This window comes from Astatotilapia calliptera, chromosome 14, assembly GCF_964374335.1.
Source record: "Astatotilapia calliptera chromosome 14, fAstCal68.1, whole genome shotgun sequence".
Taxonomy (NCBI): domain Eukaryota; kingdom Metazoa; phylum Chordata; class Actinopteri; order Cichliformes; family Cichlidae; genus Astatotilapia; species Astatotilapia calliptera.
The window spans coordinates 6,450,209-6,472,005 of NC_137435.1; the positions used below are offsets into that span (position 1 = coordinate 6,450,209).

Consider the following 21,797-nt stretch of genomic DNA (forward strand, 5'->3'; position numbering starts at 1 on the left):
TCTGGTATCTCCGTGTCTTGCCCTTGTCAGCTCTCTCATTGTCGATGCGCTGTGATTCAGCTGTACACTGACAATCCTGAACTACCGTCTGTCTCCACCGTACTTTCATTTTAATAGAAGAAAAACAAATCACACTTTGTTGTTACAGCTGAGTTACGTCAATTATTGATTTATATGGAGGCATTTCACGTGGATTGCTCCGAACGATGAGGCTGTCGTGCGACAGGCTCTGCTCAGGTTTGTCTCGCTTTGTGTCACTCGTACAGATAATAAGCGGACTCTGAATGTGTGAGTCAGTAAGGTTCAAAGGTTGCAGCAAATGGGATTTATTACTACAAAAAATATTCAGGGCTTTTCTTTTCCCCAGGTCACATCCTTGTATTAAATGTATATATTAAAGTGAAAGAAAATCAGCAAATCCCAATAAATGCACTTGTTTGACATTCACCTTTCCTCCTTTCATTTCTGATCTCTCACAAATGTACTCATACAAGCCTTCCCACCATAAAGCACAGCTGTCTACAACTGAACTGAAGAAATTGTAGCCCACAGGGGTTTCTAAATATTTTATTACGACATCAGTGTTTGCATGCATTGTTAAAATAAAAATAAAAAAGACTAGGCAAAAGAAAGCTCCGTGTTTCTCATAGGCTTTTGGAGTATCGCCGCTTGACAGAGTCTCTGTAGAACTGGAAGATCTTCTCTGATGCTTTCTGACTGACTGCTATGCACTGCTGCAGCTGTGAGAGAAGAAAAACAACAACTGAGGATCAGACAAAATATGAAATGCAACAACAACTGATTTAAGTCACATCAGACCTGAGGCAGACAGGGAGAAAGCAAAAATAAGAACCGTTTTTCCAAAAAGTCACACATGAAGCAGAATCACAAATCTAAACTTAACAACGTTGTAGTGTCAGTATCCAGTCAGCATACTGGTTCCCTGTAGGTGGGCCAGAGTGAACCCCATATTTTAGTGTTTCTGGAATAATACTTGTTATTCAGTCAAAAAAAGGGAATCCCATTTGATTTTTCCATTCAATTCCCTTTTAAAGTGTCCTTAAAGAGGTCATGTTTCGATCCATGGGATGGTCTCCAGGAAAAAGCAGCAAAAGAGTAGATTTCTTATAGAGGCAACTAGAGCTGGGCGATAGAACGATAACAATATGTATCGCGATATAACTTTTTCTCGATAGAAAAATTAACCTATCGCGATAGACCTCGCCGCTCTTGTCCTCTTAAAAAAACAAAACAAAAACAAAAAAAACAGCCAATCCAAATTAAGTAGCGCAGAGCCGAACCAATCACAGCCGCAGCGTCACGTCACGTGACTTGTTACGTACAGCACAAGTGCCAAGCCGCACATGTGTATTTGTTTGGGAAGCAGCCAGCCACCGTACCGCCCGGGTAATGGAGGAAATGAGTGTGCCGACTAGAAAAATCAACCGAGCGTGACCGAAGAGAAAACAGATGATGGTTCCAATGCCGGAGAGATTGTCAAACGGAAGAGCCATAGAAGTTCCGTAGTGTGAAGGTATTTCGGCTATTTCAAGTCTGACAAAAAACAGAGTGGTAGTAGTAAATTTTGTAGTAAATTGTGCCGAAAGCAAGTCTGGAAATACAATAAACTGGTGCGTGCGCTACGTCCACAGGTACCCGGGTATTTTTGAAAATGCAGATTTTTCTATGCGTTTGCACCTTTCGTCCACACGCGTTTTTGGTCACTGAAAACGAAGATTTTTAAAAACTCCGGCCAGGGTGGATATTTTTGAAAACTCCGTTTTTGCATTTAAGTGTGGACTAGAAAAACTGAGAAAACGCAGTGTCAAAGGTGTGCGCATTTTTTGACGTCACACTGTGCGCCACGTTATTGTTTCGGTGAAATGAATTTCTACAATACTGTTACTGTTAATTCTACTCTCTGCAGTGTTTAAATGCTTACATATACACACAGTTACTGTCCCTCCACACATATGACTCGGTTCTGCTTCTATGCCCCAGCTTTGTTTACTTTTTCCCACCAAGGCTTCTAGACTTCTGATTGGCCAACATTTCTGCACGGTTAGGAATCTAGCGCCACCTGCTGCTTTGGCATGTTCATAGCAGCGTTTTCCTTCATTTCTGCCTTTACGTGTGGACGGGATTATTTTTTAAAACGAAAACGGAAAATCTCCGTTTTCAAAAACACCCGTGTACGTGTGGACGTAGCCTCAGTCTCTGACTGGAAGCGCTAATTCGTCATTCGGCTTTTGTCAGACTAAAGTAACTGTTAAAACTGTTTGAAAAGCTCAGCTATACAACAAGGAGAGATTGAGAATTTCCTTTTAGTTCTCAGTTTATTTGATATTGACAAAAGTTAGTCAGTTTTGTCTGTTCTTCTGTAAAACAAACTAAGATTTATTTTTAGAATTAATATTTTGTTTCTAAGTGGAATTGACAATTTAGTCGTCTGTTTCGTTTGTTCTATTTTGAAACTTAAACGCTTTAGCGGCTGCCTTTTGTGTAGTTTGCAATATTTGCCTTTATTTATCTGAAAAAGTCTCATGTTCCTTAAGTACATCTACCCTGTTGAACTTATTATGGGAAATAAATATTTAAATAAAAACAAGCTGCTGATTATTTCACATTTTACTTGTGAGCAACGGCACATTTAAATCTTACAAATATAGTTATTTGGCTTATATCGTGATAGATATCGTTATCGCCTGAAATGAAAAAAACATATCGTGATATGAAAAAATCTTATATCGCCCAGCTCTAGAGGCAACATTTATTATCATTCCTGTCATCCGCTGATCAAAAGGGAATCCAGGAACCCATGGGACAGTTTCATCTGAGTCCAGTCTTCCTGTTTTATGCAAATTGTCTAATCACATCAGCTGATGATTTATAGCTTGCATTTAGATAAATGCTGTCCCTCTTTTAGTCTCCATATAGATAGCTGCATGCAACCAAAGGCTGCTCAACATGATTGATCAATAGCGATATAAAATAAATCCCCTAAAATTTCCAGAAACTATGGTCCTTTTGGGTAACAGGAGAAAAAAAATACTCCATGATATTGTTATCAAGACTGCAGAAACTCCAAAATGGTTTTTAGGATGTATTCTTGGTTTGGCAACATCTACAAACAGCCTCTGCAAGGGATGCCCAGTCTTTTCTCTTTGAAGCACGCTTTAGAGAAGTCTTTTCTGGCTTGGCATTCACAGTTTTGTTTATTTGAAATGGTGCACACTTTTTTTCCTGTCATTAATCCACTGACCTCATGCACTGAAAACGATCCTTTGGTCGACGACATCAAAACGCTGCGTTTTGCGCTGTCGATCGCAAAAGTCATCAAAGCTCGACTTTCCTTTTGAGAGAGAAAATAAGACACGGGCAAGGAAATTAAGATGATGTCAATCTGTCCCGTTAGGAAGCAAAACCATTACCACTGATACAAATGGAAGTGACAACAGATGCGCTGGACAGACAGTAAGATATTCCAAAAAAGGGAATACTTTAGCTGGTGGCGACTATAGATCGCTGTGCTTGCCTTATCGTTCCTGACTGATTTTTCTCTAGTTTTGTTTTTCTTTGTCATTTAACTGCATTCAATTTATTTTTATTTATACAATTTCCTCCACAGTTGCCTCAAGTAGTGCAGTATTCAGGAGAACATCCCAACAATTACATGACAGTGATGTCAAACATATGGGCCAGGGGCCAGAGTTGGCCCAGGAAAGACTCCGATGTGGCCCCCACTGGACAGCACTGGAAAATATGAAAGAAGGTGTAAATGGACTGTTCATAAGTTTTACAGTTTTATCTTTACTGATAAAGACGTACAACATGGCTAATCAAGCTAAACCAAAGTAATTAGGTCAGTTTTTCCCAACCTTTTGGAGTCACGCACTTATTTCAGATTAGAAAACAAAATAAAATAAAAATCACACGGCACACAACCTAACAAAAATGTCACAAAAAGCATGTTGATAAATTTTCCCCACGCACCAGGTATAGAGGAATTGGCTTGGTTTGTTGCCAGTATGCCTTTTTTGCTTTCTTCTGAGCACTACTCGTGCTCGGGCCTTTATCTGGGTCAGTATTTCCTCCAGGACCCAGGTCAGACTGACTACTTTTTCTTTTCAAATATTTATGTATTGCTATTACGGGCTGCACCATCTCACAGCATGACTATTATGTAATTTCTTCTTCATCGTCTTCTGTGTTACTGGCTGTTGGCAACCAATTTAATTAGAGCAGCTGATTGTACTGCCCTCTAGTGGAAGAGAATATAATGGTTCTGCCCATTACTCATGCCGATCGTACTAATCAGGTGGAACCAGATAATCTTCCACGCACAGCGGTTGGAAACACTGAATTAAGTAATGTGTAATTATAAACATTTATTTGTTACAATTTAAGCCCTTACAGTTTATTTCTATTTAAGAATCCTATTGAAGAGTCTTTCAGCAACTACAACAGCTTTTCTTTATTATCATTTTATGTAGAAAAACTGAAAAGTACTGTTCAAACTGCATTTCTTTTCCTTATATTAAGATATTTCAAGGATTGAACTTCTTGATAGAAAAGAGTTTCACACGGTATGGTCCACCTAATGTCAAAGTGGGATGTATCTGAGCCACAACGTAAAATGAGTTTAACACCCCTGCCCTATGAACAAGCACTTAGCAATGGTGGGATGGAAAAGACCTATATTTTCTGTGTCATTTGTTTGAAAAGTTCCCAGGAAATTTGACAAAAGCCACCATCAGAGTGTTTTGGGAAGATTTTTGTCACCCAACATTCTAAAAGTCTTAGATTTACCTTTTCCTGAGCTGCAGTGGGGTCTGTGATGATTTGCCCATCTGTGCTGATGGCACAAGTCACTCCGCAGAAGAGGCAACTCATGGGCAATCCTGCATCCATAAGAGCCATACATGCAGCATTCAAACAGCAAGACAGCAGCTGAGGAACAGGTAAGGAAGAACACTCACAGAAAACATCTCAATTTTAGAGCCCTACTTGCAGATTGGATATAAACCTCAAAGCTTGCAGCAGCACAGAGTTTTACAGAAGGATACTGAACCATCATCATGCAGGACCTGAAGGATGAGAGTGAGCGAGGAGCGTGGATGGAGCGTCAGGAGCAGAGAAGCCTCACAGGTTTCTCGCACACACTGCTCTTGCGATCGTTCCCTTACACCTAGAAAACAAACAAATCTCGGTATAAAAAAATGAATGCGAGCAGAAAGCTCACGTACCCCACCCTGTGGTCAGCTGTGGCATAGCAACTTTTCCACAGCAGAAACCTCAGAGACATTCTTGTAGATATCAGGATGCAAAAGGTCTATTTCACATTAGCTTCCCCAAAATAAAAGAAGCAATGCTGCATAATGAAAATTTTTACCCCTAAAAAAAACTCACTTGGCAGCCCTACTTTGGGCTGTACCAACACCTCCAGGGTCGCCCGGTCATAGATCTCCTTGTTGACTTTGACCTCAGCTGGTCCGTACACTCCAGCCATCACACTCGTGTCTCCTTTAGACAAGAACAGAAAGGAGCATTATTCAATAAATAACACTGGATAATTAATGATGTCTTTCCCCACATAAACAGACATCTAGGAGGGGAAAAGTAGTAACATCAAATCATTTAAAGCAGTACGACACCCAGTAAATGTGCTCACAGCACATGTATTTTTTAAAGGGGGGACTTAAGCGCAGACACCCTATTTAGAACAAGCTTTTAATAAGAGAACTAAAGCTGATGTGATACTTCTAAATGACAGAAAGTCTCATCGGGCGACCGTGGCTCAGGGGGTTGGGAATCGCATCTGTAACCGGAAGGTCGCCGGTTCGATCCCTGGGCTCTCTGTCCTGGTTGTTGTGTCCCTGGGCAAGACACTTTACCCTACTTGCCTACTGGTGTTGGCCAGAGGGGCCGATGGCGCGATATGGCAGCCTCGCTACAACTGTAGCTTGCCTCCACCAGTGTATGAATGTGAGAGTGAATGAATAGTGGTATTGTAAAGTGCTTTGGGTGCCTTGAAAAGCGCTATATAAATCCAATCCATTATCATCGTGTAAATTTCACATTTATTCTTCCTCTTGCACCACAATATTTTTTTTTCACGACACTGAACCAACCCATCCATCCATCCATTTCCGCTTATCATTATCAGCTACCATAGCAAAATCTTGCTATCACATCAAATGGTTGATTAAACTGTGTAAAATATACTTTAATAAATTAAAGTTTGCATATAGACTTCTACCATTAAAATGAACCATCGTTATAGTCTTACCTCGCTCTATGTTCCTAATTGTTCCATTGTATAATAATTACAGTCCTTTAACATTTTGGTAAAAAATTCAGTCAGGATCTATATATTGCTATCATACCCCAGTGTCCCACTTTCCATTTGATTTGTTACTTGAAATGTGTCAGACATCTGACTTTATTATACATCGTATCCACACATCATTACCTTTAACAATACTTTGTCTCAGACAAGCACCAAACAATTTGACAGTGCATTGAAAGTGACCATCCCAATGCTTTGCCTTACATTTTATCAGCTGTATTTTTCTCATTCTCTCAGCTCTTTAATGACTAAGACCTTTGCCTGCTCCGGTGTTCCATTTCACTTAATGAACACCTTACAATCTGTTGTCCAGGTTGACTGTATTTTCTTCTGTTTTCTTAATAATCTAAATATCTGCATTTTTCTTGATTAGGTGTTCATTAACATACACATTCGTTCCTTTCAACTTTCTTCAGTAGCTCTTTCTTCTGCTTCCTATTAATAAATCTTATAATAATGGCAGGTTTTTGATTCTTGTTTTTCCTTGGAAGAGCATGGCACTCCTCAGTGTCCTTACTATCCATTTCAATGCCTTTACTTTTGAAAAAGCCCATTGCCTGTTCTTCCAGGGAGCGCAACTCTTGCTCAGGCAGCTCCCCTCTCTCCTCTGCTGCTGCCCATGCATATGTCTGGTGCTTGGTTTCCAGACCCGTTACTATCACATCTGTTATTCTCAAATATTGTTCCAACTCTGCCACTCGTCCTTCCAACATAGCAAACTTCTTGTCCTTTTCCTCACTTTGCCTTCTTAATTCTTTAATATCCTCAATTAAGTTGATTATTATTTGTTGTTGTTTTGCAATGGTTGTTATTTCTTCTGACATAAGGTTCAAAGATTCCTTTATGTCCTCCAGTTCCTCCTCATTGACGTTACGTCTTTTAGGCAGCATCTTCTCAATACTTGTGCCCCTTTTTTACTGCAGCCCCAATCAATCCTGAGGCTTGCTAACCTGCGCCTGCCTTTTCCTGTAGCTTCACTAGCTCTTGATGGAGCCTGGTTGTGGCCTGGTGGCTGATGATGGACCCTGATCGTGGCCTTATTTTGACACATAAAAACAAAACAAAGAACTACACAACACACTAACTATACATTAACTACACACTCCAAACACGCCAAATGTCACAAACCTCTCACATCCAATGACTGTGGAATTGCTCACATCTCACAGTTGATCTCGCTCTCTTTCTCTCTCTCTCTCTCGTTGCCTTGCCATATCATCTTTTGATTGGTCAACATGGTACATTTTTCCACCAATAGGAAAGTGGTGGCTTGTTTTTTCGGGCTGTCATTAGAAAATCCAGTTGTTACCTTTTCTTGGTATATAGCTTGAACTTTCAACACAAATAAAAATGTAATGGAGACTCAGTGGGAATGCATCTTGTCGCTATGTCATATTAAATTGGTCATGTGATTTGGAAGTCTCAGAGGGTTAATTAGAAGCTCAACAATAAACCACCTGTGTTGAAATCTGAAATGCCATGTTGTTGATTCAAAATGTGCACAGTAGATCCGCCCCTGGAGGGAGGTTAACACTATGCAATAAATATATTTATTTTATTAATTAGTTGTAGCTAGGCTCAACGTTAATGCTACCTTATTTTAATAAACAACATTGTCATATGCAAAAGTAAGCTGGCACATACCACCCACGCCAGCATAAAAGATGCACCCCTGATTCTCATTATTATATTATTTTGGGTATAAGGGTAAAGAAATTCATGTCACTAACTGAAGTGGCAGGTTAACTTCCCTAACCTTTCTCCGTCCTTTACGTCCAGTTTAGAGGCAAATAAACGCCCAGATAAATGATTTCTAAAATTTGTGTTACCTTGGACGAAAGAAGCAGAACCATCAGTTCGAGACAGCAAGCTCTGTTCACAACCAAACTCTCTCAAAGAAACAGTCAGAGATCCGCAGACCTCCATCGTGGAGAAAGCAGGTTTGTCGCAGGCGGATGGCGTCATCTGTTTTCCCTCTAGTTTAGGCTCCTTACTGATGACATCACAATGAGAAAGAAATGTTGGCTCTAATAAATAGTTAATTCACAAGAAATGTGGATCTGTAATATATTTCTATGACAACGAAGAAGAAATAATATTTTTCATCATAATTCACGTTTTCCTGACGCAATCTGAAGCCCTATTTTGCGTTAATATGGTTAATGTATTTTGAAAGTACCGGAAGTGCAGCATCTGTATATTAGTGTAGTTAATCACAATGACCGCTAGAGGGCAGACAGCAGCCGCATTTAAACACAACGGGTTCAACCTTTTATTTTCTCCCCTTATTGGTCATAACCACCCACCAGAATTTTATTTACATCAGTTTATTTACTCCTTTTCACAGGTGATCATTTACTGGCATGGTCTGAATTGCAACCACCATGTTGCAGTCTCCGCTATTACCACTGGATGGCGATGAACACTCGTGGCTGCAAAAAATGGTTTATCTGCCGTCTGTATTTACGTCATCAGTTAGCTGTGAACTGAAACGAAGACATTTTTAGATTTTGACAAGTAGTTAAAATACTTTATTTTAATATGTCAACGGCTATACCTGCGATATTACTTGGTTTATCATCGGAACTGGAACTAACAATATTCTTTATTTTGCCACTGACGCTGCGTTTACTATTAATGCAGTACCGCAATGTGACCACGGGATGGCAGCAGAGTAGGATTTAATTTTTGGTAGGGTTGAGAGGACGTAGAAATCGTTGTTTTATGACTGAATTTAAGAACAGCTATCCGACGTACTGCTTACGGCTCTCTCCTTCCTGGCTGTGTCTTCTCTCTTTTTCTTTCTTTCCTGTGGCATAGTTGCCCTGTGTCTCTTTAATACCAGTTATCGTCAGACTTATAGGTATACCTGACAGGTTGAGTTCGCCCAGAGGAGCGCTGTTTTATTACAAACTGTTTCACGTGTGTTACAACTGATCTATATGTGCAAAAGACAAATGCGTAAATGCCGACGCAAAGCATTTTTTTCTTTTACGTTTACTTCTTTCTGTAAGATGTATTACATATCATATTGCAATAACTGTCAAATTTTGTTAATGTGACTGCGTTAGTGTGTCTGAATCTTAAAATAGGCAATATTGATTTTGATAAGTTAAAATCGCTCAAAAAGACCATAGAAAGACGACCAGGGCACGTCGTTACGCAAAGTGACAGTATTTTAATTAATAGGTCAGCATCACACAATGGACTTTCATCAGGTTAATCCCCCGATGAGGGCGGCCTTTATTCAGAAAACTGACACTCTGCCTTCCTGGGCATCCCACGCATTTTTCATTTATTTATTATTATTGTTATTCTACCACAAAAGAGTGTTAAATCTCGACAGCTTTAATCAATCATTTCTTCAGCTTGTGAAATACGTAAAAAGTGACAAATAAATTTCTTCCCGTTATACTATCTGTGCATCTTTTAAATCCTCACCTGCGGGGGGAAAGGGTGAAGGAGCGTAGTTAGTTCCGGCAGAACTACACCTACAGATTAAATGCTACGTAGCATTTCTTGCTTCACATTTTGGGGTTTTATTTTGAAGGCCTGAGCGGATGTGGAGGATACTGTAACCGACTTTAATGTTGCAATCAGTTTGCGACTCTCGGCCTGTAAACTGTGGATGAAAACAGGAAGGACAGCGAGTGGTGGTTATTAGCAGTTCCGTTGGGCAGATTTGTGCATATCCACCAGTGTAACTTCTCCTTACCTGGTGTACGGCGGCGGTTAAATCAAACAATTATTGAGTGTGCAGATGGCAGCTGTGAGCAGCATGAGCAAAATGTATGGGCTCTGTTTCCGCGCTGTCCGTCAGACAGCAGGACTGAAGGCATATCGACTGCTTCAGCGCAGAGGCTTCAGGGTAACTGTAAGTGAAAACTCTCATGCACTGTTTGGATTGAGCAATGAATAAATTATGGGAGGCTGGACTGGAGATAACGCTGTCATTAAGAACCCGGGATACAGCAAGGCTCACGAAAGAGTATCGTCCAACTCAATCAAGTAGAAATACTGTTAAAAATAAACTGAATCTTTTAATAAGTTTTGGGGTTAGGTCTTGTTTGCACAAAGATTCTGGTTAGCTACGGAGCCGCTAACTTGGCTAACAACCTTGCTGAAATGCTATACCGATTCTCCAGTGTATCCGTGAAAAGTCAGACTAACTCTCACATAATTAGTGAATGCATGTTTGACATTTACTAAACAACTTGAGTTGCAATAAATACTAATTTTAATTTTTGTTGTTTTGACTCTCACACCGGACTAGTTAGCCAGCCGGCTAAGGACTTAGCTAGCCTCTTTTCCATTGGTCGAACCAAGGGGCGTGAAGGAGGAAATCCGATGTCCTCGAATGCATCATTTTTTCAAAACAACTTTATTTAATTGCTGTTGCTACTGTATGTCCTTCACTGCTATTTTATTTCCTTCGATCGCTCCAGCACTTAAATCTGGATGTAACTCTTTAAAAATAATCTAATGTGGAGTTTCTAAAATCTGTATGGGAAAGAGATTTGTGAATTGTTGTTACAGCGGAACAATAGAACTACACTGGAAGGAGTACATACTTAATCACTTCCTCATTTATAAGAACCCAGACTTACGAAATTAATTCGTTCCCAAGGGTCTTTCGCAAGTCGAAAATTTGCATTTTGCCGTAACGCGGGCAGAAATATTGCCGTTAAGTGCCTTCATAACTTGATTTTTTTGTTAAATGGGGGTACTCGTAAGTCGGGGTTCCACTGTATTGTATTGTCTTCATTTTTCTGAAATTAAGCTTTCTAAAATCTCTAAAGGTTCAACCAGTGTTATTATAGTTAACTAAAACAAAACTAAAAACTTAAACTAGATGTTTAAAAAGTTACCTAAAATAAAAACTAGCCTTTTGAAAAATAAAATAAATAGTAAAACTAAGAATCAGTCACCAAACTTAATTTATAATTCAATTTTATGCATTTCATTAATGCAGTTCAGAGTCCTGGTGGACAAGCCTGTGGGGGGAAAAGAGCAAAATGAAATGAAGCAACACAAATATAAAACAATACATATATACACAATAGAAATTCAGGTACCGGTAAGTTGTTTGTGCACAGGTCTCTTAAGGACCTACCACAGCATTTCAGTCAGGTTAAAGGTTGTGACTTTACTGGGCCATTGGAACACCTTGAATTTCTTATTTTTCTGCTGTAGATTTGCTGCTTATTATCCAGTTGCATGACCCAGTGGTTGTCAGAGAGATGGCTTCACATTTGACTCTAGAATACTTTGGGATACAGAAGAGTTCACGATTGTGTGGCTGCAAAACAAGTTCAAATCGTCACCCCTCCACCACGTGCTTGACAGTTTGTATGAGTTGTGTGACCTGATATGCTGTGTTTGCTTTTCCTAGGGCCTTTCTTTGCCACAGCCACAATGAGATTGTTAATAAATAATGCTTGTATTCAATCCTTTCAGGTTCTTCAGCTGCAGCAGACCTTTGACTCTTCGCTGGAAAAGCCCCAGTTTCCAGGAGCCTCGGCCGAGTTTGTGGATCAGCTCGAGTTCATCCAGCCCAATGTCATCTCTGGGATCCCAGTGTACCGCGTGATGGACAGGCAGGGAAATATCATCAACCCCTCTCAAGACCCTCAGGTACAATCAGCCTGCCTGTGCTCCTGGTTCCCAAATGTGCCCCTAAGACCCCTGCAGTCTGTTGAGCCAATGTTAATTTGTCGATTATGTGTTTCTCTCCTACGCAGCTCTCCAAAGAGACAGTTTTGAACTTTTATCAGAAGATGACGATGCTGAACACAATGGACCGCATTCTTTATGAGTCTCAAAGACAGGTATGTTTCCTCCTGCATTTCCTGGCTCAACCTGATTATTTAAAACACAACATCAGCAGTTTTTGAACTTAAAAATAGGTGTTTCAAAGGGTATTTTCTTTATCCATCCGTCTATCTCCACTTATCTGCTGTCTTAGGGCGAGAGGCAGGGTACACCCTGGATAGGTCGCCAGTCTGCTGCAGGGCTTTTTTATGTTAATTATAATTTCAAATTAAAAATGAATGCATAAAAATTAGATAGGGGTTCTCAAGGACACAGGTCCATCTCATAGGGAAGTTGGGCGCTGACTAGGGAGTGTTTTTGACTTAAAGGCCAACTGTTGCTGATTACTGAAAGAAATCCAGTGAGAGCTCTTGAGTGATCCTGTGACACAAGCAGATATTCACTAAACCATTAGTTTTATTCCATCCAAATCTTTAGTCATTTTGGCTCGAGCTGAACTAAACAGCAAGTGAGTTTTAGTTTTTATGAAGGGAGGACACCAAATAGCTGTAAAAGAAAGAGGTGCACTTGATTTATAACAGCAAAACACAACGATTTCAGGTAAAATTAATGCAAAAAGTAATTATTTTTTCCCAGTTGTTTTATTTTCGTAATTGCTTAAAAAAAAAAAAATCATACTTGAGATTACAGTCTGATTAACCGTCCAGCCCTGTCCGTTACAGGGTCGGATCTCCTTCTACATGACTAACTATGGTGAGGAGGGGACACACATCGGCAGTGCTGCTGCTCTGGATCCAAACGATCTGGTTTTTGGGCAATACAGAGAAGCTGGTAAGAATGAAATGTGGTTTCGTTTGGGCTTTTCCCCCAACTACTATAGTTCTATTTTTTTGGTCCATTGTTCATATGAACATTTTAATTGTAATCAAAACAGTTGACCACTTCAGTGTTCATTTCTACATCTCCTTTTGTTGTTGTTGTTATCACAAATGTCTTCCAGACAACATTTGAAACTGAACAAATTATTTTGCAGTATGGTCAAATGATTACTACAGAAAAAAACTTGTTTATATGAGAATTTAACAAGAATATTTATTGCTTACAAACTGAGTTCATCCGGTTTCCAAAAATTAGTAAAGTTTAGTCAAATTAATAAAATCCAGTGAGTCAAAAACTATTTGCCTCAGTGCCACACAGTATAACCAGCTGTAGGCTAACTGGCATCAGCAGTGCTCCCTCTCATAGTTTAAGGTTTTACCAAAGTAATAAGACTCTTGCCTACCTTATAAAAAGATCATTCCAAGCATGTTAGATAGTTTAGCGAAAGGGATGTGGTGCACAATAATCACATTCCTCCTGTGCTCTTCTGACTATTCTATTCACCGTGATTTTTGTATTTATCAGTGAGAGAATAACAATCATCACTTCAGTATGAGGAATAATAATCATAGCATCAATATAAGGATTCAGACGTGAGCAAATTCTGAGGGGAAGATTGCTGAAATTATCAGAATGGACACATTTGAATGTAAAACACAAATATGTTTTACATTCAAAAAAACTGACCACAACAAAAAAAGGGTTCCCAAGTCTCCAGTCCTTATTTTAATATCCCCACTGTTTGCTCCTTCAGTCGGTCTGGTTCTCTTGTCTTGTGAGAAATCGTGCGACACATCTTCTATTACAGGAGTGCTGATGTACCGAGGCTTTCCTCTGGATCACTTCATGGCTCAGTGTTACGCCAATGCTGATGACCTCGGAAAGGGCCGGCAGATGCCCGTCCACTATGGCTCCAAAGATCTGAACTTTGTCACCATCTCATCTCCTCTGGCCACACAGATTCCTCAGGGTGAGCTCCACGCCTGTGTATTTACCTCTGCTGCCTGAAGCAGGATAGACAAACACACAGCTGTAAATATGTCTGTGGCTCTGTGTCTCTTTCAGCGGCTGGAGCTGCGTATGCAGTCAAGAGAGAGAACACAAACCGCGCCGTCATTTGCTATTTTGGAGAAGGAGCAGCTAGCGAAGGGGATGCACACGCCGGCTTCAACTTCTCTGCCACCCTTGAGTGCCCACTGATATTTTTTTGCCGCAACAATGGCTATGCCATCTCTACCCCTACAAACGAACAGTATAGAGGTGATGGCATCGGTAAGGCTGAATGTGATTTTTCTGCCACTTTTCTGCTGCTGTCTGATTGATGTTCCAGCTGCTCTTATCCACACACCTCTGGTTCTTTTTCTTTAACAGCTGCTCGTGGTCCTGGTTATGGCATGTTGTCCATTCGTGTTGATGGTAATGATGTGTTTGCTGTGTACAACGCTACAAAGGAAGCGAGGCGCAGGGCTGTGGCTGAGAACCAGCCATTCCTCATTGAGGCAATGACCTACAGGTTTGTTAATGTTTGAGTGATTTTGTCTGCGTTTGAAAGGACATGTGGAACAGTTTTTAGGCTGACAGTTCATCACTAACATTTTCTTCATTCTTTATTAATGTTTCATTTTACTACTGAAATTTAACACTTGAATGGACAGCATCAAATAAATAAGTAAATGCACTCAACAGAATTTGGTTAGGTACACCTTGCCTAGTAATGGGTTGGAGATTTTGTTCCATATTGACATGATGGCATCATGCAGTTTCTGCAGATTTGTCTGCTGCACCTCCATGATTTGAATTTTCTTTTTCACCACATGCCAACGGTGCGCTGTTGGACTGAGATCTGGTGATTGTGGAGGGATGTTTGAGTACAGTGAACTCATTGTCATGTTTAAAAAAAACTGTTTGAGGTTATTTGACCTTTGCGACATAACAAATGATCCTGCTGGAAGCAATAAAATTCAATCCTCAGTTAATACTAAGTGAAAATTTCCCCCACACCACGAAAACACCATCACCAGCCTGAAACGTTCACATAAAGCAGGATGGATGGAGGTTTCCATGTTCATCTCAAATTCCGATACTCCCATCTGGAAAATAAACGGTTTCCTGTTCTTGGCTCCCAGTGTAGTCTTTGGTGCTGAAGCTCATCTACTTCAGTTTGAACAGGTTCATGTGCTCTGACCATTCTCCTCATACCTCGGGAATCAACAAGATGTTTTGTTCAGAGAGCTGCCACTCACTTTTGGCGGACAGACCAACAACAGCACGAGCCAGAGTGGCCCACAGACATACTTAAGAGACCAGTTTGTACGCTGCCTTCATGTAATATAGCTGGACAGGCAGCAAACCTCTGCTGGACTACAAAACCAACTTTAACCTTGTAGACTGACAGCCGTGTCAGAAGTTTGAAGCCATCTAACAAAAATGTGATTATGTAGTTAAAATAGTCAATTTTCTTTGTGTAAACTAAAGCCAGCTGCTAATGAGGACTGAACTGTGCAGTTCATAAAGTAAATATGGCACTTTACAAAAGCCAGGTGGCTTTCTTTTAGCTGTGATCATTTTTTAATTTCGCTGTTGTTTTAAGATTATCGATATGCACCTTTACCAGAATGCAAGGGTTTTACCCCCTAAGCCATAAAAGGCTCATTAGATATTGGCAGTAAAGTGAAAATATATTTGATCATCTAAATATTATTAAAGGTTTATAGTTAGAAACGCTTAATTTTATGTTGCTATAATGGAAATTGTGATTTGGTGTAGAATTTTAAAAGTACATTTTTGGGTTGTAATTGAAGAGTGCTGTACACCACAGATGTACTCATCCTGAAACAGCGAAAGTATGAAAAGTCATGTTAAGAAATATGTATTTTGTTGATTCTTCAGAATTGGCCACCACAGCACCAGCGATGACAGCTCGGCGTACCGTTCAGTGGATGAAGTGAACTATTGGGACAAACAGGACCATCCCATTTCCAGGCTGAGACATTACATGACAGCCCGCGGATGGTGGAGTGAAGATGACGAGAGGAGCTGGCGAAAACAATCGCGCAAGACGGTGATGGAGGCGTTTGAGAGGGCTGAAAGGCGGCTCAAACCCAATCCTGAACTGTTGTTCACAGACGTGTACCAGGAGATGATACCCAGCCTGAACAAGCAGAGAGAGTCCCTGTGGAGACATGTGCAGCAGTACAAAGAGAACTACCCACTAGACTTGTATGAAAAATAACTTTTTTGCTACGGGGCAAAACGAGTTGAAGTTTGGTTGATAAATAGACTGTTGCACAGTTTTAGCTGTATTCATAAAAGGTAGTTTTGATACTTGTCATTTCTTTCTGCATGACAGCGGGGAGAAAGATTGTGGTTGCAAAACAAAACTCCAAGCTCTTCATGTGTCTGGGTTTGGTGCCTTAAGTTAATAAGATTTACTATTGGTAGTAAAGCTTCTCAAATTTAAATTCACACCTTTATTTCACATTAATTCCAGGTTCTGTAATGTTCTGCAAGTACACTAGAATCACCTGCTGCAGTGTGAATGCATTACTCACAATATAAACACAACAGCGGGCAAAAAAAATGGAACTTGACTTTGTGTTTCTTCTCTTCTTACACTCCTGTTCAGTGACGTCTAACAGGTTTTATTGTGTGTCACTGAAGTGACCGCTTTAACGTATTTCAAAGAACTATTAAAATGCTTCTTAGTATACACACTCAAATTTTAGATGTGATGGTATGCTGTGGTGATGTTACACACTGTTCGAAATCCCAGAACTGTACACTTACCTAGCTCGTGATTGGTGTTTCGTGGAAAATAAACTAAGGAACATTCATTCTTGTTTTTATTTCATTTCAGTTGTATGGCCGGTTTGACCTACATGTGATTTAATGCCTGAATGGGCAATCAAATGCCTTTCCATGATGACACCCAGTCTGGTAACAAAATCAAGCTGCTTTACGGCAACTTAATTTTGTTCACAATACATTTCTTTTTTTGCTGGCAAGATGGTCTATAGAAAATCAACTCTGCAAAACCATGAATAGTACATTAGTGGAGAAACAAATCTTTAATATGCAAGTGCAGTCACTATTTGCCATCTTCATAACCAGTCCCGTTCAACAAGCCAACAGGGAGCTGTTAATCCCCTTCCACAACTTTTTTAACTCCTGTGGGGACCTCTGGTGAACCAGAATAAGGTTTTTATATGCACAGAGATCCTCACGATCTTCTGCTCTGATATCAAATGTCTGAAATCCTGAGTGTGCCTCAGGAGAAATCCCTAAAGCCATGAAACACATCCCAACATAGGCATCATCAATGGGGAAGAAAGGAATGATGTGTAAAAGTGAATAGAGGGATTCTAGCAAAGATCCAGAGATAAGATAGCCACCTCCACCAGCATAAGGAGGGTATGGGCCATCGTAGAAGCTCATAGGGATGTAGTATTTGCTATTTGAGTCCCTGAGGGGACTTCCAGCACTTATAACATGACCAGCATACAAACTAGATACTTTAGAAGCCTCGAGAGACTCGATGTACCTGACCAGTGCTGGGGTGTTGACAAATACATCATCATCCCCACTAAAGACAAAGGAGACATGAGGACAGCTTTTCAATGTCCAGTCGAGCAACATGTTCATTTTGAGCGTCAGGTTTAGAAATGTTTCATGGAAGTCCCACTGCAGGATATCCCCATAGAGTTTTGCTTCAAATGACAGCAGTGGGGTCAGGTCAGGATCTTGTGGTGGGGAGCTCCCCAGAAGGAACACCATACGCACTTTGAGTCCATTTGGATACGTCATCTCTCGGCCCCACGTCTCTCGCACTGCCTGCCTCTGTTCAAAGTTTCTGGGAGATGACTTGATGGCAAAAAGCAACAAGGTGTGGCTCTCCGTCTTCCTTTTACTGAAACCACATTTGTTGGGCTGATCAATCAGAATTGGGGCAGTCCTGCAGTTCATCCCCTCCAGAAAATCCCGAAATTGGACAGGGTAGGAGCTGAAGTCATGCACGTTGATTTGCAGAAACTCTTGATTTGTCAGCCTGCAGTTAGACCAGTTAGAGTTTTGATTGAATGGGTTTCCTCCCTTGTCCAGATTCATCAGGGCTGAGTACAGTAAACGGTTCCAGTAAGCTCTGCTTTTAGGAATGGTCTGTCTGAAGCCAGCTGAAACATTGTGTAAATGAACATGCCTGGTAATGCCCTTCTGTTGGGGAAATTGTGTTCTTACACTCCGTAAACTGTGGGTGGTCTCCACCTGGACAGTCATGTAGAAAACGATTAAAATTAAAGAGAAGAAAAGAACCATAACACTGAATGTCTGAATACGCGTAATTGACTTGAGGTAAGTAAGCAAAGCTGCGACTTGTGCCATTCTAGATATGAGTCATCTTTCATGGGGACTGGACAATATGCTGTATTCCAGGTTACACCAACTCAGTAGGTTACAAACGGGAAGTACCTGTCAACAGGGGGCAAAAAAAGCAATATTACATCAGAAACTAAAAAGGGCCCAACCTCAAAAGAAATGCATTCACTCTTTAAAAATAGAAATGTATATAGGGCAGCTTATTTGAATTTTTTAAAAGGCAGATTTTGAAGAAAACACAAAAATGTTAAGCTAGAAATAGAGTAGAAGACTATGATGGAGTCCTGGTCTAATCTTGATAACATATTTTAAATGCTGAGGTGACACAACAGGATCGTTAGCCTCAGTGACATAATTACTAATTACACTTCTGTCAGCAAATTATTACCTATTAAAGATCACAGCATCATGATGTAGTTTTACTAAGTTAAAAATTTGTTACTTATACAGCACAGATTCACAAAAACAGTCACCTCCATGTTTGTTTGTTTTTCCATAGGCCTAACTTCAAAAAGTATGATAGGCTAGAGGGTGGGGCCATAAGATCATTAGTAATCTAATGCAGTTTCTGTAATACAATGAACTCTTAATGCTGAATAAAACACTTCAATGTAAGCAGATTATCCCAAATTATGCATTCGTGAATAAATTGGAATTTACATTTCCCAGCTGGAATTTGAATTTGAATGTGACCGCCCCCGTCTCGGATTTGCTACTCTGAAAGTCAACCCCGAGTTAATGATTCAAGTAGCGACAGTGAACGTGGACAATAGAAAAGCTGTAAACGTTTAATGTGTACTGCCACCGTTGTGGATTTATGACTGCACTGAACAGCCTGGCCATCGCTGTTTTAAAGCGCAAAAATCAAGTATTGTGTTGTGTTGCCAGTGATGCTTGAATGGCTCTTCCTCGCTAATCATGCGCGCGAGAGTGACGTCCCTCCCGAGTTCCGATTAATCCAACGCGGAAAGTTGAATTTGCAAACATTTCGTAGGATTTTTTTCAAACCTTTTACAAGGAAGGGTGAAAAGCGGCTTTTAATTAGTTAAGGCAGAACAGTATATAACACATATGTTTCCCCTGAATCAATCTATAAATACAAATACACACACATTTATTTATTTTATTAAAGTACTTATTTAGTTCTACTTCCTAATCGACTTACCAGTGTTCAACACAGTTGGATAACCAATTAAACGGCAGTTAAATTAAGAACACCTCTCCAATCCACGTATAATATCAGTGCAAGTGTGTACTGTTAAAACATATTTCTAAGGATATCCAACTGACAAAGATGGAAAAAAGTAGCTTGTAGCCGAATCTGCTAAAAAATGCACCTGCGAACATGTTTGCTCGCCGGTTTTTAATTAGAGGCGAGCAGAGATATAAAGGAGAAACGTCTCGATGGCTGAGGAGAGGAGAAACCTAACAATTAAAAATGCCTTAAAGGACTTCCTCTCTTTTTCTTTCACGCGAGAGCCTTTGTTTCGTAAGCACAAGACTAACTTTGAACGTTTGACATTTTTAATTTTAATTTATGCATGATTTGGTTCAATTGTTATATAACTGCGCAAACTTTACACCTAAGCGGAAGACAACCCCTTAAAAACAAAAAAAAGTGAAACCAATGATAAATGAGTTGCGGAAAATACTTACTGATCGGATTACTGTAAAGCAAGAGGAAAAAATCAAATTAGTTTCCAAGTGTCCTCAGGTACCGCAAACAGATCCGCAGGAGCGCAAAACCTGATCATTTAGCTTTACAATCCTGTTTCTGTTCAGCAGGCGAGGGAGAAATCCCACTTAATGCAGGTGCAGGACTGTATGAGATCAAGTGTTCCCTTCCCACATGTTGAAACCACGCCCACGAGACAGGTATGTTCAAACGTTTGACCGGAAACATCACAAATAATTTAAGACCAATTGTTCACTGACAAAATCATCTGGATACATGAGCACATTGTTCAGATCACTAGAGCTCTTTTTTTTCTTTAATATATTGCATCTCTGCAGGCGTTAAAAACTGTTTGTTTGTTTTTGTTGTTGTTTTGTTTTTCCTTTTCAGCCTGAGCCTAAGACAGAAAAACACAACTCAAACATTAAGAAGAAAAAAAAACATACACTCTTACACTCCTACACGGATGGAAACCATGCAAATGCTCACAAAGTTGAAGGACATCCATCACCTTCTTTTATGGAAATTTTGTTAAACTTGCTGTTAATGGATATGAAAACAATTAGCAAATTAATTACTTGTGTTTATAAAAGCATGCTTTATAAATCTTCATCAAATCAAGTCCAAATCCTGAGAAATTTGCATCATAAGTCAGAGGGGGTATATATTCATTGGAAAAACCTCAGACAGACACTCTTGGCCTCTGCAGCTGAGATCAACCACTATTTAATTAGAGGCGCTCTCCTTTGTCAAAACAGTACACATATGCATTCAAAATCACCAAAGCAAATTTGAGCCTTTATCAATATTGGCATTTTGGTTTTGGTTGGTATTGGTATTGCAGCACAATTATGAATAACTGAACTATTTCTGGGCCAATACCTGATTCATAATAATATACAACTTACATACTGTGTGAAGCCTGCACTCAGAAAGGTAGTGTTCAGCGGATAGAATTTGAGAGAATACTGCAGGAAAGAAATGGTATCTGTGAATACAAAGGGTAATGGTCAAACAATTATGAAGGCTGCTAGTATGGAAGTGAGAGGTCAAGGCAAAAAAGAAGAATGCAAGTTATTTGTTTAGGGCTTATAAGCAGGATAGGCAATTTGGCGAAGGTCACTCTCCTCATCCTCTGTATGGTTTTCTTGATACAGAGAAGCATGGTGGTGAGCCACTGGGCCAACTGAGAAATGGTGTCAAATTCTTCTATTTTGTATAGTATGTTATTGTATTTTATCTTTTCCTATTCTGTAGTGTTTTTCTTAATTTTTACTGCTCTTGACTTGTACTTTTGTTTTTAACTTAGCTTTTGAAACAAATTAGTTTGACTTTCATTCGGCCTGCACTACACCACATAAATGCAATTTTAAGTATAATTGTACTATTATTTCTTTGTTCTGCCCGCAATGCGGTTTTATTGTAAAGCACTTTGATGTACAGTAGTCTTTTAAATGTGCTATATAAATAAACTTTGACTTGACTTAAACTTTTTTGGTCATGTGATCACAGCTAAGGGCAACTCCCTTTCACCCAATTGTGTTGAAATGATTCATAAAATAGCAAAACCTGTAACAAAGAAGCAAGTGTCTTTTCTAGGAATGTGCTTCTAGTCTCTCACATTTATCCCCAACTATGTTGTTTTGGAAACACCACTTTGCACACTATTGTGCATGGGAAACTGAGCAAGCTTTTTTTGTTTAATTTAAAACTTCAGTTCATTCAGAACAGAAGTCCACAATGTTGCCTGCT

The 21,797-nt window shown here is 39.8% G+C and overlaps 3 protein-coding genes across 3 annotated transcripts; 1 reads left to right on the forward strand and 2 right to left on the reverse strand.

The window, feature by feature from the left end:
* Positions 1-551: 551 nt before the first annotated feature.
* On the reverse strand, positions 552-9,807 carry exosc5 (exosome component 5). Its single transcript, XM_026191725.2, has 7 exons — positions 9,791-9,807; positions 8,179-8,342; positions 5,410-5,523; positions 5,067-5,188; positions 4,810-4,950; positions 3,263-3,352; positions 552-740 (listed from the first exon to the last, which is right to left on the reverse strand). Exons 2-7 carry the CDS (start codon positions 8,312-8,314, stop codon positions 645-647), a joined length of 699 nt encoding a protein of 232 aa, XP_026047510.1. The 5' UTR covers positions 8,315-8,342; positions 9,791-9,807; the 3' UTR covers positions 552-644.
* A 113-nt stretch (positions 9,808-9,920) lies between these two features.
* Positions 9,921-16,833, forward strand: bckdha (branched chain keto acid dehydrogenase E1 subunit alpha). The gene is made up of 8 exons (XM_026191721.2): positions 9,921-10,223; positions 11,807-11,983; positions 12,091-12,177; positions 12,844-12,952; positions 13,809-13,970; positions 14,066-14,272; positions 14,372-14,513; positions 15,890-16,833. The coding sequence occupies exons 1-8, from the start codon at positions 10,110-10,112 to the stop codon at positions 16,230-16,232; spliced, it is 1,341 nt and encodes a 446-aa protein (XP_026047506.1). The 5' UTR covers positions 9,921-10,109; the 3' UTR covers positions 16,233-16,833.
* Positions 16,830-20,164, reverse strand: b3gnt2l (UDP-GlcNAc:betaGal beta-1,3-N-acetylglucosaminyltransferase 2, like). The gene is made up of 2 exons (XM_026191722.2): positions 20,027-20,164; positions 16,830-18,463 (listed from the first exon to the last, which is right to left on the reverse strand). The coding sequence occupies exon 2, from the start codon at positions 18,374-18,376 to the stop codon at positions 17,117-17,119; it is 1,260 nt and encodes a 419-aa protein (XP_026047507.1). The 5' UTR covers positions 18,377-18,463; positions 20,027-20,164; the 3' UTR covers positions 16,830-17,116.
* Between the last annotated feature and the right edge of the window lie 1,633 nt (positions 20,165-21,797).